Raw genomic sequence first — 18,531 nt, forward strand, 5'->3', positions numbered from 1 at the left:
TATCGAGGACCTGCTATAATCTTTTCTTTAACTTTTTTTGCAAATCTGAAAATAGTTTCTCCTAATATGTGTGAAGGAGTCCTTGAGCTACAAAGTTCTAGAACTGGACAGGACAAACCCAGTTCTACTGAACTGGGATTCTGCTGAGTCCCAGAGGCTTCTTAAAGTTTCTCAGCTATCAGATTAGATCACCTGCTCCCCCATCTTTTTCCTTCAATACTCTGCTAGCATTGCAGTCTAGAAAGGGGTCAACATTCTTGGTTAAAGAGGTATTTTTGTATTATCATAGTAAGCGACATTATTATTGTGACCTCCATTATGACAGCTTTCCCTAAAAACACCTTTAATAATGTATTCATTCAACACTTGTTGAATGCTCAGGATCCCAGAAAGAAAAGTGTCTCATGGAAGAAATGTGATCACCAAGAACCAAAAAGTCCACTCAGCTACATGCTATTGGATATAACATATAAAGTTCTGTGAGAGAGCTTAAAAGACTTATTGCTGTACCTGGAGAGTGGGAACAAGGCACAGAGGTGAGCTTTGGGCAGTTTAAATTAATATGGTAACTGAAGAAAATGAGGATGCACCTAATAGGATAAAAGCAAGGAGACACAAAAGAGCAAATCGTGTGTTTGAGGAACGGTGCACAGTTGGTGTGCATGAGATGGGGAGTAGCCAGAGGTAGCCCCCCAGCAGAATGGGCCTAGTGGGACATTGAGCTCAGGAGCCAGGGCATCTCCTGATGATGGTAAGGAAGGAAGTAACATGCTCAGATGGTTTTTTTAATGAACTGTAACTCCAGAGGCCATAGGGAAGGTAGATGGGCAATATAAATTAAGGCTTCTGAATGGTAATTTGTCCCTAGTTAACAAGTGATTGTGCTCAGACCAGTGGTTTGGCCCCTTAAGGCAACCTGGTAACTTTTGCTGTTTTTAAAGCCAACAGGAAGCACTTAAAACAGTATTACATTTCTGCCTTTGTGAGTTGATAAATACTTCTACTGAAAAGTGTGGAAACAAGACAAGTACATGGGCCTTAGCATAAGGCTAGAGGAGCATGGGCTTAATTTCACTGGTTATCTTTATAATTGACTAAGGTATGTCTAAGTCCTTAGGTGACTCACCTGTCTACTTACGAGCCCTTAGAATAATATGACCTTTTGATCTTGGAAAGGGGTTATAACAAATATCTGTAGTCCCAAAACACCATTTTAATATTTTTGAAATGTTGACCCCTGGCCTAAATCTAGAGAGTGGAATTTTGCTAGAATGGATTGGGGCAGCAGGCAGCAAGGACTGGACCAGTGTGCCTGTCTTGCTTGCACCTGCCTGCACCATCATGCAAGGCTGCGTCTCCAGAGGACCTAGACCAAGACAAGCCTGAACATGAGGAGAGGATGAAGTCTCTCCAGTTTGAGAGGAGCCCTAGAAGGGTGACTTTATCCTGAGCCTATCTCTAAGACTGAGACTGGAGCACCATGTTCATGCTGCTATGAACATGGGTGTCCAAATATCTCTTCAAGACTCTGCTTTATACTTTTTTTTAAGAGAGAGAATGGAGAGCGGAGGTAGAAAGAGAGGGAGAGAAACATCAATTACTTGCCTTCTGTACATGATCACAGGGACAACCCAGGCATGTACCCTGACTGGGAATCGAACCAGCAGCTTTTTGGTTTGTGGGATGATGCCCAACCAAATGAGCCATACTGGCTGGGGCTTCAAGACCCTGCTTTAAATACTTTGGGCTTCATGTGCTAATTTTATTTTTATTCTTTTGTGTACTGTGTCCACCAACAGTGCACAAGGTTCCAATTTTGCCACATTCTGGCCAACACCTGCTGTTTTCTGTTGTTCTTGTTGTTGCTGTTTTAACAGTAGCTATCCTGACAGGTGTGAGATTGCTCCTTGTTTTATAGTGTGGCTTTTAAAAAAATTAACAGTGGTCTCTTGCACAAATTGCAGTACATTTTTTAAAGATTTATTCTATTTTTCATTTTACCTCTTCTTCCCAGGACTATCATTGCTGTCCTTGGTTTTTGTGAAGGTCACCTGTATGGCTGTGGTTAAGCTTGCTCTGGGACATTTATTGGACTGGATTGTACTCACAGTAGTTGTCCCTTGAGGAGGACAAAGAGGGACATATTCTAAATTAGGGGTTCAGTCATGAATTAGGAAGTTGGACACAGTTATCCTCCAGGCAGAGCTACATTTTATCTTTCCCTCTCATCTCTTGTGGCTTCCTAGAACTATCTCTGTCTTCAGTGCCCCAGGAAACGCTTTGTGGACTTAGTGTACCGAGCAATCATGTGCAGTATATAGATCCTCTCTGGATGTCAGTTCTAACCAAAAGAAAAAAAGGGGTATGAGACAATCAGGGATATTTAGAAAGTAACTGAATATTAGATTATTTTAAGGGATTTGTGTTGCTTTTGAGGAGGGGTAATGGTGGTGTGATTGTGTTAAGAATTCTTTTTTTTTAGAGAATCTTTTTTTAAAAATATATTTTATTAATTATACCATTACAGTTGTTCTAGTCCTCCCTTCATTCCCCTCCACCCTACACACCCCCTCCCCCACCCTTCCCTCCTTTAGTTTATGCCCACGTGTCTCAAGTTCTTTGGATTCTATATTTCCCCCACTATTCTTGCCCTCCCCCCTATCTATTTTTTACCTACTGTCTATGCTACTTATTTTCTGTCTCTTCTCCCTCCTTCTCCTCCCACTCCCCTGTTGCTAACCCTCCATGTGTTCTTCATTTCTATGGTTCTGCTCCAGATCTAGCTGTCCTCTTGGTTTGCTTTTGTTTTAGGTGTGGTTGTTAGTAACTGTGAGTTTGCTGTCCTTTCACTGTTCCTATTTTTTATCTTCTTTTTCTTATATAAGTCCCTTTAACATTTCATATAATAAGGGCTTGGTGATGATGAACTCCTTGAATTTGATCTTATCTGAGAAGCACTTCATCTGCCCTTCCATTCTAAATGAAAGTTTTGCTGGATAAAGCAATCTTGGATATAGGTCATTGGATTTCATGACTTGGAATACTTCCTTCCACCTCCTTCTTGCCTGTAAGGTCTCTTTTGAGAAATCCGCTGACAGTCTGATGGGAACTCCTTTGTAGGTGACTGTCCCCTTTTCTCTTGCTGCTTCTAGGATTCTCTTCTTCATTTTAATCTTGGCTAATGTAATTATGATGTGCCTTGGTGTGTTCCTTCTTGGGTCCAACTTCTTTGGCACTCTCTGAGCTTCCTGGATTTCCTGGAAGTCTGTTTCCTTTGCCAGACTGGGGAAGTTCTCCTCTATTATTTGTTCAAATAAGTGTTCCACTCATGGCTGTTTCTTTTCCCCTTCTGGTACCCCTATAATTCAGATGTTGGAACGTTTAAAGATGTCCTGGAGGTTCCTAATCCTCTCCTCATTTTTTTGCATTCTTGTAACTTTACTTTTTCCTGTTTGGGCATTTCTTTCTTCCTTCTGGTCCACCCCCTTGATTTGAGTCCCAGTTTCCTTTCCATCACTATTGGTTTCCTGTGCATTTCCCTTCATTTCAGTTAGTTTAGCCTTCATATGTCCCTCTAATTTGTGACTATAATCAACCAGTTCTGTGAGCATCCTGATAAACAGTGTCTTGAATTGTGCATCTGAGAGGCTGGCAATCTCTTGTTTGCCTAGAGTTATGGGCTCTGGGGCTTTGAGTTCTTCTTGAGCCATAATTTGGATTGTTCGTGCCTGTTACATATCAGGAGCAGAGCCCTAGGTGTTCACCAGGGCCAGGCGACCCAGTCGCTGGGTTGTGACGCTGTATGTGGGGGCGGGGCCAAAGGAAGGCAATGGCAAGCACCCTCCGCTTCCTCCTGCTGCCACCGCCTCGCAATTCGCCCCACTGCTCGCAAATGTGCGACCGTGGTCAGCCATTGCTGGGGGCTGCGCAGTCCGTCTCACTTCTCACTCCCGCTGCCCTAAACCCTCACAAGGTCCGCCTTCGCTACCCCGGATGCCTGGCGTCTGTGGTTGGGGGATCCTTCCTGCCCAACCCTGCTCTGCTGCTGGCTCCGCCCCTCTTACCAGTCCTGTAGAACGGAACGTTGTTGTTGGACTTCCGTATAGTTCAATTTTCTGTTCTTTTGGCTGTGTCTTTGTTCTCCAAACATTTGTTGTATTCAAACTTGGTTGTGGGAGAAGGCACAGTGTTTCCACCTACGCCTCCATCTTGGCGGAAGTCTGTGTTAAGAATTCTTATCTCTTAGTGTTACACACTAAAGTTATTACAGTTGCTGTGGAAAGTCCCAGATCTGCTTTAAAGTACCCCAGTGGGACGGGTATGGAGCAGTAGTTCTCAACTCAGGGCAGTTTTCCCTCAGAGGACAGTTGGGCAATGTCTAGAGATGATTTTTTTGGTCACCACAATTGGTTTGCTCCTGGCATCTTCTAGTAGCTAGAAGCCAGGTATATTCTTAAACGTCTTATAGTGCCCATGACAGCTCCCCACAACAGAGAATTATTTAGCCCAAAACTGTATTAGTGCAAGGTTGAAAAACCCTGGTATAGATTTAAAAAACTGGCATATAGTGGTAATGTTGAAGTGAAGGATAAGTACATTGTAGTGTTCACTTTAATCTTGTATAAGTCTCCCATAATAAAAAGTTTAAATACACACACAGCATTTTTTAAAGAAGAATAATCAGCACTCTGTGCCAACCTCTCCTGCCCCCACTCTTGATAGAGCCCTGTTTTTCCAGCTGAACCTGGATGAGACACCACTGCTTGTTACTCAGCCTGTGGGTGTACTGATTCTGCTTTGGCAAGCCTTTGGTTAAATACCGTCCTCCTACATCAGTGCTCACTTTCATCCCAACTCCCAGTTGAATCTGAGCTTGATGTGTTTCCAGGCTGACTATTAGCACCAGTACTTACCTTTCAAATACAGGTTCTTTGGCTCCTATAGGTCTCTTCGGCAGTCCAATCCCATCTGTTTTGCCTCCCATAAATCTCTCAGAGTTTTTGGTCTACTGATGTCATCCTTTGCTGCCTTCTCAAAATGCTTTTAGTTCATTAGTATGTTTATATTTCTTATATTATTTCAGTGTCCTTTTGGGAAGAGAAATAAGTAAAATTATCGATTCAGCTAACCATCTCAAGGGATGTTTTAGACTTCGTCATAAAATATCTCAAGCTAGATGTTTTAAATTCTTTTAATACTTGCTATACAGCCCTCTGATTGGCATTTAATAAAGATATGTTTAGTGATATATCAATCATTAATTTGCTTATCCATTCACTCAGTATAGCCCAGTATTTATTGCCAACAGTGGCTGAAATTCTGTATTAGCTTTTAGGTATATGGTGAGAAACAAAGCAGGTATGTAGTGCTTGTCCTTATAGAATTTGTGGTTTAAAGAAGGGATGCTCATTAATCAACTAAACTCAAATGAATGTACACACACACACACACAGAGATATATGTATATATATATAAAATTACAAAGTGTGAGAGGTAATAACAGAGGCAATATCAAGGAAAATAACAGAGTACTCTGTGAGAATAATAAAGACAATCCTGGCTAACATTGATTGAGTGTATAATATGAGGTCTGTTCAGAAGGTGTCCATCCATGTAATATGAAAAATAGAGACAGTTACTGAAGAAGATACAAGATACAAGAAACATTGTACATAGGTCAATGATACCTCAGTCCCCTTCAAAGTAGGCCTGTTGGGACCTCACACAATCCTCCCAATCACCATCAGCAGCCCTATTGTATTTTCCTGAATCACATTGATGGTCTGAAATTTCTTCCCTTTCAAAAGTGGTTTTAATTTGGGAAAAGCCAGAAGTCACAGGATGCCAAATCTGTGCTGTAGGGGTCCATGTCACCTGGGTGATTTGATGTTTCACAAAAACATTCTGCACAAGATGTGATTCATGAGCAGGCACAGTGTTATGATGAAGCTGCCAGTTACCAGTTGCCTGTAGCTGTGGCCTTCTGAATCATGCATATAGTTTCGCAGAGAAATGTTCAAGCTTAATGCAAAATTTGATGCCAGTTCATTGCTTTACTTGCTCAGTCATTTTGAATGCAAAGGCCACACAGTACACATGCTCACTCAATAGTGTCCACTGCTCCCATGACTACTACAGTGAAGTCATCATTGTTCATGTATATGCATTTCCAGTCCACTCTTCTTGCCTGCCAGGTTACATGGATGTGGTACAAACCATTCTCAGTACGTTAGCAATGGCTGGACTTTTTCTGGACAGACTTCGTCATGTGCTTGTCACTGTGCCAAGGACTTTACATGGATAATCTCACTTGATCTTCAGAATAACTAATTTTAGAGAAAAGGGAACACAGATTTAGGATCATAATTTAGTATTAAGAAGCAGAAGAGATTTCTCTAGGAAAAGTAACACTTAAAATGAAAACTAGATGACTTGGAATTATCCAGGCAAAGATGGAAGGAGGCAATGTAAAAGCAGAAGGAATCACGCATTCACAGGCCTAAGAAAGGAAGGAACTCAGTATGGAAGGACACTAGTGGCTGAAGTTTAATGAGCAAGAAAAGAGTGGCAGGAGATAGAGTAAGCAAGGGCTGGGGGAGGTTGTTATGGGCCACAGCAAGAATATTAGATTTCCTTCTAAGGGCTTGGGAAACCATCCAAAGGATTTACATGAGAGGGAGACAATCTGATTTGCTTTCTTAGAGATTACTCTTCCTGCTTTGCAGGGGACAGAGGCTTATTACTGTGATCCAGATGAGATAGGATAGAGATTTAGACTATAGTGATGGTAACAGAATGGAAAAAAGACAAACATATCTAAGGCGTTTGTTTTACCCTGAAAACATATCACTTGCATCTGGGTTAGATACAGAAGATAAGCCTGAGGAAGAAATCAAGGGGAGTTCCATATTTCTTACTTGAACAACAGGATGAATGGATGTCATTGCTAGCTCATTGAATGGTAAGGGAAACATTTTAGGCAGCAAGTTTGCATTGCCTGTGAAATTTAAAGTGGAGATGGCATATAAGCTCAGAAGAGAGGTCTAACCGAGCAATGCACATGTGGGAATTGCTAACATATCATTTCTGTTTACAGCCATCTGATCAGATCAGCTTCATAGAGTGTAGAGAAGAGTACCAAGGACAGAGCCCCGAGGAAACCAGACCTTTAAAGATCGGGTGTTGGAAGAGCAACTAGCAAAGGAAATGTGGCAGAGCAGCCAAGAGATAGAAGGAAAATCAGAAGAGTGCTGTGTTGTGGAAGGGAGGAGAGTAAAGTTCTTCAAAGAGAGGGGAGTAATCAGCTAGTTTGAATGCTCATTTTAAGATAAGAGGCACAACAGGGTGTGTTGAAAATTGTCAACAACAAAGAAGTATAGTATATCTTCCGTCTCTTAAAAAAGAGACTTCCACCCCACATCTCCCTCCCACATGCTGCTCCTTTTCTCTGTATCCCTTTAAACTCACTTTCACTTCTCTGTCTTCGTCCTACTTAATCTGTCAGTAATATGTGATTGAGCCAATTACTCCTTCCTTCCTGAAAAACTGTTCTTAGCATCCATAAGACCATATTCTGCTAGATTACCTCCCACTTCATAATGGCTGTTTATCAGTCATATAGCTAGCTGAACTTTTAAAAGAATGTAAATCCAGTTATTTCTCTCTCCTGTTCAAAGCCCTCCAATTACCTAATGTTTCTTATAACATTCAGAATTAAATCCACTGATTACCATGGTCTGCAAACCCCTAAGTCTTCTGGCCCTTGCCTACCTCTCCAGCCACACTTTATCACAGTTGGTTTTTGTGCTATTTCTTGAACCTGCCAAGCTCCTAAAGGCTATGATGCTTGCTGTTCCTATGCCTAGAAAGCTCTTTGTTCGGTCTTTGCATAGTTTACTTCACATTATATAGACCTCATAACCACTTCACACCTTCCCAGACTATTCTGAAATAGCCAGCCACTGCCCATTTTAACCCATCATTCCCTACTCGCTGCTGTTCCTTTCTTTTTAAAAAAAATTAATGGTGCTTTATTTATTTTTTAAAATTATAGTTTATACTCAGTGTTATTTTGGATGAGTGTCAGGTGTATAACACAGTGTTCGGATATTCTTACACTTCACATAGGGCTCCCCCCAGTATTTCCAGTATCCACCTGGCACTGTACATAGTTATTAAAATATTAACTGTATTTCCTAGGCTGTATTTTGTATCCCTGTGACTATTTTACAACTAGCAATTTGTACTTCTTAATCCCTCATCCTTTTCACCCAGTTCCCACCCCCAACAACCATTAATCTGTTCTCTGTATCTTTGAGTCTGTTTCTGTGTTGTTTGCTTATTTTGTCCTTTAGAGTTGACATGTAAGTGAAATCATACAGTATTTGTCTTTCTCTGACTGACATATATCACTTAGTATAATACTCTCTAGGTCCATCTGTACTGTCGCAAATAGTGAGATTTCATTCTTTCTTATGGCCAAGTAAAATTCCATTATACATATATATGTGTGTGTGTGTGTGTGTGTGTGTGTGTGTATATATATGTATATTACAGCTTTTTTATCCACTCATCTATTGATGGGCGCCTGTGTTGCTTCCATGACTTGGCTATTGTCAATAATGCTGCAATGAACATCAGGTGCATGTATTTTGCATTAGTGTTTGGATTTCTTCAGATAAATACTCAGAAATAGAATCACTGGATCATAAAGCAGTTCCATTTTTTATTTTTTTTCACAAACCCTCCATACTGTTTTCACAGTGGCTGCATGAGTCTGCATTCCCACCAACAGTGCACTAGGGTTCCCTTTTCTCCGCATTCTCACCAGCACTTGTTGTTGATTTATTGATGATAGTCATTCTGACAGGTGTGAGGTGATATCTCTTTGTAGTTTTAGTTTGCATTTCTCTGGTGATTGTATGTTTCTAGGAATTTATCTTATTTCTTCCAGGTTGTCCAATGTTTGCCATATGGTTGTTCAGAATATTTTCTTATAATTCTTTGTATTTCTGTGGTATCAAATGTTCTTTTTCATTTCTGGTTTTATTTACTTTATTTCTGCTCTGATATTTATTATTTAATTATTTTCTCACTTTTGGCTTTGTTGTTCTTTTTCTAATTCCTTTAGGTACAAGATTAGATTGTTTAGTTGAGATATTTTTTTGTTTCTAGAGGTAGATCTGTAATGCTATGAATTTCTCTCTTAAGACTGATTTCTCTGTGTCCCATAGATTTTGTTATTTTATGTTTCAATATTCATTTGTCTCAAGGTATTTTTAAATTTTTTTCCTTGAGTTCATTGTTAACCCTTTCATTGTTTTTGTAATATGTTGTTTGGTCCCCGTGTGTTTGTATGTTTTTCAGGGTTTTTTTCTTGGAATAGATGTCTTATTTCATGCTATTGTGGTCAGAGAAGATGCTTGATATGATTTCAGTCTTCTTAAGTTTATTGAGACTTGTTTTGTGTCCTAACATGTGATCTGTCCTGGAAAATGTTTTGTGTGCACTTGAAAAGAATGTATATTCTGCTGCTTTGGGGTAGAAATGCTCTGAAAATAATCAATTAAATTTATCAGATCTTATATGTCATTTAAGGCCACTCTTCTCATGTTTCTTTTCTGGCTGGAATGTCTATCCATTGATGTCAGAGGGGTGTTAAAATCCCCTACCATGACTGTTTTGCTGTAGATCTCTCCCTTTATATCCATCAATATTTGCTTTATATATTTAGGTGCTCCTGTTTTGGGTGTGTAAATGGTTACAAGAGTTGTATACTCTTGTTGGATTGATCCCTTCATCATTAGGTAATTTTTTTTGTATCATTACAGCCTTTGTTTTAAAGTCTATTTTGTGTAATGTAAATTGCTATCCCAGCTTTCTCTTTCATTTCAGTTTACGTGATCTGTCTTCAGTCCTTTACTTTCAGTCTGGTGTGTAGTTACATCTGACATGGGTCTTTTGTGGGCAGCATATACAGGGTGAGACAAAAGTAGGTTTACAGTGGTGAGTATGTGAAACACAGAGTATATTCTTGTGTTATTACTTATTATTTCCATGCAAACATGACCCTGTGTTGAGGTCTTGTTTTCTTATGCGTTCAGCTACCCTATGTGTCTTTTGATTGATGCATTTAATCCATTTACCTTTAAAGTGATTATTGAGAGGTACATATTTATTGTCACTTTATTCTTTATAGTTATGTTCCTCTCTTTTCTTTCTTTTTTAAAAGAAGACCCTTTAACATTTTTGTAATATTAGTTTGGTGGTAATGAATTCCTTTAGCTTTTCCATGTCTATAAAGCTCTTTGTTTCTCCTTCAATTTTAAATGATAGCCTTGCTGGGTAAAGTAATCTTGATTGTAAGTTTATGCTTTTTATCACCTTGAATATTTCATACCATTTCCTCTGGCATGCAATGTTTCTGTTGATGGGAGCTCCCTTGTAGGTCATTGTCTTTCTCTTGCTACTTTAAAGATTCTCTCTTTGTCTTTAACCTTTGCTATTGTAATTATGATGAGTCTTGGTATGGGCCTTTTTGCATGTGGGACTCTCTGCCTTCCTGGACTTTTTCATCTTTTTCCTTCACCAGGTTAGGGAAGTTTTTAGTTATTACTTTAATAGGTTCTCAGTCTCTTGCTCTCTTTCAGCTCCTGTTGGTAACCTATGATGCCGCTGTTGTTACACTTGATGATGTCCTAGAAGTCCCTTAAACTATCCACATTTTTTAAACTCTTTTTGCTGCTCTTATTGTTTTCTACTACCTTGTCTTTCAAATCACTGATTTATTCCTTTGCTTCATCTAACCTGCTGTTGATTGCGTCTAGTGTAGTCTTCATTTCAGATACTATATTCTTCATTTCTGACTGGTTTTTTATGATTTCTCTTTTTTTAAAATGCTGTCTCTTTGTTTTACTGAGTTCATCTATTCTTCCCCTAGGTTCCTTGAGCATCCTTATAATCATTGTTTTGGATTGTATATGATGCAGATCGCTTGCTTCCATTTTATTTAGTTCTCCTTAGGATTTCTCCTCTCTTTTAATTTGGGGCATGCTTATTTGTCTGCCTCTCTGTTTTTGTTTCTGTGTTATTAGGTAGATGTGCTGTGTGCCCCATCTTGGTATTGTAGCCTTATGTATGTATCTTTGGAGCTCAGTGGTGTAGTCTCCCTGATCACCTGTGCTAGGTGCTCCAGAAATGTGCCTTGTGTGGGTTATATAAGCCCTCTCATTGTAGTTGAGTCTTGATTGCTGTTGGCACATCCATGGGTGGAGTTGACTCTCAGGCTAGCTGATACAAGGATCAACCCTAACCACAGTGTGTATGAGCTGTGCATGGAATTCACCCCTGCAGGATCTGCTGCCTGCCTAGAACTCCCTTTGGGTGTGCCATTTGTGGAGCCAGTTGGGTCATGCTCTGATGCAGTCTGAAGCCACCAGTGTGTTCATTCTGAGGCCTCTTGGGTGCAGGTCAGTGTCAGGCACTTTTGTGACTGGCCCTGGGCTACCCATTTGGAACTACAAAGTGATCCAGTTTGTGGTTGCCTCTCCTTTGGCCTGGGTGTGCATAGGAAAAGGCAAGTTGCATACCAAGTCTGGCTTCTACCAGCACCAACTCTGGGGGCAGGTCAGCAAAAGGCCCAAGGCATCCTGAGATCTGCCACCAGCTGCCTGTTAAGGAGTTGTGTGAGCTAAGTTCTTAGTAAGTTACTAGGGAGGGGTGAGTGGTGTTCACCAAGTTGATACAGATTTAGACTTGGCATCATTGCTGGATCTGAGGCTATTAAGCAAAAGTCTCAGTGTACACCAAAGCTAGCTGCCACCCACTGGGGGCCTAGGGATTTTTGTGGTGGGGCAGGGTCTCAGGGAGTTGTCACAATGAAGCCAGCAGAGTTTATCAGGCTAAAATATACCAAGATTTAGCCATGTAGAGGATGGGGAACTCTGCATGGCAGGGCCACAGGGAGTCAGGAGAGTGGGGCTAGTACATTCCCTTAGGCTGATACAGTGTGGAGGGGAGTGCTTAATCCAGGAGAGATGGCATCTGTTGGTGGTATGAGTAAAGGATAGGAATATCACACTCAGCATAGGAACCTGGGCAGCTGTTCATTTAGTTTTCTCCCCAAAGCCACACAACCCTCTGAGCTGCGTTTTCTGCACTGGAGCCCAGGGTGAGTGCCTGTGGATGACATTTTGTGTGCCTGGGTTTCTAGCACACTTTTGTCTCTCCCTGGCAGACAGAATCCCTGATGATTTTCCTAGCCAATGATATATGAGCATCTCTTCCCAGCTCTGGCATTGAGACCCCTTGCTCCTCAGAGTAGACCTTTGCACCTGAGCTGTCCCTCTAGATTACCAGCTAACGCACATGGGTGCAGGGCCTACCCTTTTTTCATGTCTGCCCTTCCTACCAGTCTTGACGTGGCTTCTTCTGTAAATTTTTGGTTATAAGACTTCTGTTCAGCTAGTCTTCCGTTAGTTATTAAGGTGTATTGTTCTATGATTGAGCTGTAATTTCATTTTGATCCTGAGAGGACGTTAGTGTCCCTTCACCTATTCTGCCACCATCTTGGATCAGTCCTGCTGTTCTTTTCTTCATAGCACTTATCCCTGTCTGAAGTAATGTATTTACTATTTATGAACAGTACCCCCCTTCCTCCAGAATGTAGACTCTCTTGTTACTTCTCTGCTTGATTGCTTTTCTGTTCCCAGGGTCTAGAACAGTGCCTGGCATACAATTGCTTGTCCATTAATTTTTTTAATGAATGCTGCTAAGAGGTTGAATCAAATGAGTATGGGAATGTTTCCATTGGATTTTGGAATATGTTATTTGTTGGTGTCTTTGATGAGCAGTTTAAGTGGAACACTGAGGATAAGGAGTACCTGGAGGGTAAAGAATTAGAGAAAATGACTATGTTGTGAGAAGTTAACTGTGAAGCCTGGGGCTATTGGTGACTGGAGGAGGGTAAATGAGGTCAGTCAAGAAGTCTTTGAGGTGACAATAATGGATGTAATCCATAGCATGTGTGACAGCATTGACTTTCACATGGGAAGGACTCATCCTCCCTTTTAGTAGGAGGGAAAATAGTGAAGATAGTTACAAACTCAGGCTGGTTGCAGAGTTTGTGATGGAGGCGCGAGAGTAGAGGAGGATGAGTCAGCACTTGGTCAGCTGCCATGAGAAAGAAGGCTACAAGTATTGGGTGGAAAGGAAGCCAGACCCTATGGAATGGAAATCCAAGGGCCTGCCTTCCAATATATCTCTCAGCCAGATATTGCTGCAGTTGGGGTTCTCATAAAAAGTGGCTGTGGATAGAGGTAGAAAAGGGAACCCAGCATTTTGGATACATAGTGTTTGAGGATCTAATAATGTCTCCTTGCTTTACTCAGGAACAGTATTTTCTGTGCCAGGAAACCATTTGGGTTTATAATTGGAAAATTATCCTTTTTCCTTTCTTTCCCATCTCCCTCTAGATGGAGCCCATTGAAGCTGGGGAGAGAGTACATTGTTAGCCCTCGTACCCAGATTAACATCAGGATTGGATGTGTTCATGCTTTCAAATATTCATTTTTTACGTACTAAGCACTGTTTTAGGCTCTACAACAATGAACAAAACACAGTCTGCCTTCAAAGAGCTTTTATTCAAATGCAGGAGGACAGATAGAAAACAAATGTATCGGTCAGAGATGAGGTAGCAGTGGGAAGTGTCTTCCTCTCGCTCTCAGTAGCTCTGTCCATGCCCTGAGCAGTCACCTTGAGCCCTCTCTTGCACACAATGGTAATGATATGTTTTGTTCTTTCAATTTCAGATAAGACTCCAATTATTGCAGTGATGGTGGCCCTGTCCTTTCTGCTAGTGATCGTGTTTATAATCATAGTTCTGTACATGTTAAGGTGAGCATATGAGCTAATGCCTCTGCATTCTCATGGACTCTTATTTCAGTAACCTCAGGGTCTCCCACACAGTCCAGAAGACAGCAGGATAAGGACAATAAGTAGGATATAGGGGAATGACTCATGATAGTGCTCCTAAGATTAAAGTTCTACTTAGAAATGGTTCAAAACCTCTTCATAGTCTTCCTCAAGACCCAGCTCCCACCCCTTTGATTTCACCTGTTCAAGTTAAGCCCCCCAACTCCACTCCAACCTAAAGTCCAGAATGGTGGTTTAGAGGTTGAGGAAAGAAGGAACATTCTGTGTTATTACTGATAGCTGTTTAAGGTCTTCATATCCAGCCCTGTTGAAGCAACCCTTAAAAGTGCCCTGATGGAGATTTTATGCTTAAGAAAGGCCTACGTTATTTCTGACTGGGGCTATGTTCCCAAACCCTGGAATGCTGAATTAAACCATGTTATATAGGGTTCCCCTTTCTGACTCTCAGGGTCCTCTAGATAATGCTATTCAAGGGAACAAAAGCATGAAAGGGGAACCCACTGGAGAAAAGACGGAAGTGTATTTGTTCTCTTCCTGCTCGTGTTACTGCCCTGACTAACTAGGTTTAACTCTGCCCTTATCTTTGGATTAAGCTGATCTGTGTGTTCCTTCTGTTCTTCTATGGGGATAAAGAGAGGGGAACCTTGTACATCCCTATAATTTGTCATATGTCTCCATCATTCTGCAGGAAATTTGAGGCCAGACCTGTGCCCATCCAGTCTGAAGTTCTGGGCTTTTCCCTGGTTGCACTGGAAAAATACCAGAATTTTTGTTTGATATGGATAGGTTTATCTACCACACCTCCTGGATCCCCTCCCAGATCCCCCCTCCCCCTCCACACACACACTCACTGTGTTCTCCCCGCTCATCCCCTTTTCACCTGGTATGGCTATGATCTCCAATGAGTTCTGGAACTGGAGCTGCACACAGCCACAGGCTAGAATATACTGGTGTTACCTGGCTTGGATTCTGGTGTGCTGAGGGTGAGCAGGAGCACCATGGAATGGAGTTGTCTCAGCATGTGCAGAACCTGTCTCTAAAAGAGCCTGTTTATTTGATAAAGGAAACTTAGAAAGGCTGAATTGATAAGTGGAAATACAAAGCCAATGATTGGTCTCTTCTGCCTCTGTGCTTAGTTTTTCACTATGAACATTTTCTCATTAGGTTTAAGAAGTACAAGCAAGCTGGGAGCCATTCCAATTCTTTCCGCTTGTCCAATGGCCGCACTGAGGATGTGGGTAAGGAACCCTTTAATGTCATGGGGAACCTTCATGAAGAAGAAAATCAAGAAATTAGGGGTTTCCTTATCCTAGTAGGAAAAATAAAAAGACTTGAAGGGACCAGCCCTAGTTCTTGGAGGCTCAGTCCATGAATTAGAGTCCCCAGTTTAGTCTCCAGAGAAGGGCTGGTTCCCAGGGCCCCTGACCAATGTTCCCCCAACCAACATTCCCCCTTGTGCACTGCAGAGCCACAGAGCATGCCACTTCTGGCCAGGTCCCCAAGCACCAACAGGAAGTATCCACCCCTGCCCGTGGACAAGCTGGAAGAAGAAATTAACCGGAGAATGGCTGATGACAATAAGCTCTTCAGAGAGGAATTCAATGTGAGTTCTTTACTGAGACTGGTGTGTCAGCAGGGAGGAAAGCAGACCTAAGGTCTTAGGTGAGAAATCAGGTTTTTAATGGATTAAGAGGTGAGAAAACTTTTACCAAGTTCATCTGACTCCTTTTCATTGTGATTATGGACAGGAAATGAAGGATTTACCTCACCTCCCTTATCTACCCATCCATCTATCCATTCATCATCTCATCTGCTACATTGATTAGTAAATACTAAGCATCTAATATGTGCTAAATGCCTAGGAGTTGCTGGCGAGCAACAGATCCAGTCCCTACATTCAAACTCACTGTTTATGAACCAGAACAGAAATAACTCTGTAAGTTCAAACAGCAACGTAGGGCATGAAAGACTGGTGCAAAATAATAGGAGGCTGTATAAACAGTCCCCTTTTAAATCTGGAATAGCGATCCCAGAGTGTCTTACATAGACAAGGAGTAGTTCAGTGTGGAAAATAAAGACTTATCTCAGGCTGCAGAATAAAGGTCTCATCTTGGGAATTTAAGTTTATATCTTGGAAAAACAACTGGCTGCTACATAGAGAATGGCCTTCCGGGAGAGCGGAATTGGTGCAGGAAGCACAGTTAGGGTGCAACGGCCGTGGGTACCAGAGGTACTGATAGGTTGACATAGGTGGTTATGATTAGGGAAAGGGGAATGGATTTGAGCACGTAGAGGGACAGTTCCAGAATGGGCTAATTTATCAACTTGGGCCTTGGTATACTCTCAGTCTCCTTCACACCTTTCAGTTTAATCACGTGTGTCAGCTTTGTCTCTGAGACCGGCTCCCGTCTGATACCAAAATGGCTGTCCCAGTTCTGGGCACATGGAAGTATCACAAGGTCCAGTGGACAAAGGATGACTGTTTCTTCTTGTGTGTCTCCTTTTATCAGTGAGGAAAATTTTACAAAAAATCCTCTGGAGACTTCCCTTATCACATGCTTCTTTCTAAACCAATCATAAGCCAGGGATAAATAGGCTTACTATAACTGACTGAGACCAGTCCAGATTATTGGAGCTCTAGTAGCAGGGAGGAAGGGAGGGACTGCTAGGTGTGTAGCTCACCACTCATCTGCCCCACCACTGGAGGGTTTAGGGGAACAGACAGTGATGTGGTCAGATCTGCACTCTGAGAAGGTCACTAGCTACAATGTGGATTATAGCTGGGGAGGGAGGCAAGAAGTGAAGCAAGGGACTATTTATTTGGCAAGAGTTAATGGGATGACTTGGACCCTTTTTTCTGGCTGTTGAGAAAAAAACAGCACCATTGTTGCTCATTACTGATTGAGAATGTTTATCTCATCCCACACGATGGCATCCCAGCCTTAGCATAGCTAGATCTCTAACAGACACACTCTACTGTTCTATAGTCCATAGTGCCAGCTCTTCTGGGTAATGGGGCATGTGACCCCATGGCCATACTTCTTTTTCTGTGAAATGAGATCTTTGTTTGAAGGTAATATTCACTGAGATCCCATGCTAAGGCATTCCAGTAAATGCCTGGATGCAGGTGGTATTCTTAGAGGCATAGTAGGAAAATCCAGTAGATATTGTGGTGAGAGCCAACTGCTGTGCAGCCATGGCCACTGTATTCATGGGCTGTTTGGGCCAGCACTGATATTAGGGGAAAGGGCTGACCGATATCTCCTTGGTTGTTAGCAAATCCCTTTGGTGAGCATACGCATGAAACAACTATTTTCTATCTTTTTTGTTCCAGTTGTACATTACTCAAGGATTGGTTTAGACCCTGACCACCAGTGAGATAGATGAGGGCTCCCCAACCTCTGGCCAAAGACTGGTACTAGTCCATGGCCTGTTGGGAACTGGGCCACACAGCAGGAGAGCAGGAGTTGAGCAGTGAGCAAACAAAGCTTCACTTGCCTTACCATCCGAGTTCCCTGAGCTCTGCTGCCTGTTTCCCTCCCCAGCCCCGCCGTCCATGGAAAAATTGTCCTCCACGAACTGGTCCCTGGTGCCAAAAAGGTCGGGGACCACAGAGATAGATAGTGGGGTCCCTTGCTTGAGGTTCTGTTCACTGGAAGGATTTCTCTTTTATACTCACAGAGCCATCCTTTGACCAGATTGTCTCACAGCAGTCCACCTCCAAATGGAGTAGCACATCTCACAGAGCCATTTGTACACTAGGCCAGGCATTTTTTCTTTTTCGGGTAACCGTTGATACCGTTGGGAAGTCAGAGGTGTCTACTGAAGGGAGTGGGTGTGTGGCAAGTATTCTGTACACATCACTTCCAGCAGGTGGTGGAATTCTGCTGGATATGTTGAAATTTATGGTTTATTGAATCACATAATATTTAGTTTATGATAGGTAGTTGAAGTCGTTTGACTATCTAGAGTCCCATGGTCAGGCTTACATTCACTACCAGAATCCAGCACTAAGCTAGGAACATGGTCTTGCTGATGAGATCATAGTCTTATCCTCAAGTCTGAAGGTTTTTCAGTATGATTCTCCTGTTCAACCTTAACCAGACACTTAGGGCCCCATAGACTCTGCCGGTTTTTCTGTGGCATGGGTTAGCTAGAGAGCCTTCTCTTTTCAGATCTCTCATAGATGCATCAAAGCAGGACATCAGCAGTGCTATATGCTGTCTCCAAAATCCAAAATGGTCTGACAAGTGTGACTCCTCCTCCAGGGTGGGGGTGGGGGGAAGCAGCAACTTGTCCATAGGGGATATCCTGACATATGCAAGCCTTTGACTTTGAGAAAACTTGGCTGAGGTGGCAGGCCACTATATTTTTATTTTTATGCCCAGCATGTGCATCTAATATATATAACATCCTGCCCTTCAAGTCCTCTCAGCTTGTTATCAGCATGGTTCTCAAGGTGATGTCCTGTGAAACAGTGAGACAAAATCCCAATAAACCAGATCACAGCAGAGAAAGGTCCAAATGACATCACTGAGGCTGCTTCTGCCATGAGAAAGGGAAGTTGCTTCATGTAGCCTTTGTGCACCATAAAGGAAA

At 41.9% G+C, this 18,531-nt stretch overlaps 1 protein-coding gene across 3 annotated transcripts in view; it reads left to right on the plus strand.

The window, feature by feature from the left end:
- The window catches only part of PTPRA (protein tyrosine phosphatase receptor type A), a 142,334-nt gene that overhangs the window by 84,998 nt on the left and 38,805 nt on the right, over window positions 1–18,531 (plus strand). For all 3 annotated transcript variants that reach the window (XM_037044322.1, XM_037044323.1, XM_037044324.1), the window contains 3 exons: window positions 13,809–13,893; window positions 15,097–15,170; window positions 15,399–15,535. In XM_037044322.1, coding sequence (XP_036900217.1) covers window positions 13,809–13,893; window positions 15,097–15,170; window positions 15,399–15,535 — 296 coding nt within the window. The remainder of the gene's footprint in view (window positions 1–13,808; window positions 13,894–15,096; window positions 15,171–15,398; window positions 15,536–18,531) is intronic.

Source organism: Sturnira hondurensis, unplaced genomic scaffold, assembly GCF_014824575.4.
Source record: "Sturnira hondurensis isolate 20B ecotype Veracruz unplaced genomic scaffold, ASM1482457v3 Scaffold0004136, whole genome shotgun sequence".
NCBI classification, from domain to species: Eukaryota; Metazoa; Chordata; class Mammalia; order Chiroptera; family Phyllostomidae; genus Sturnira; species Sturnira hondurensis.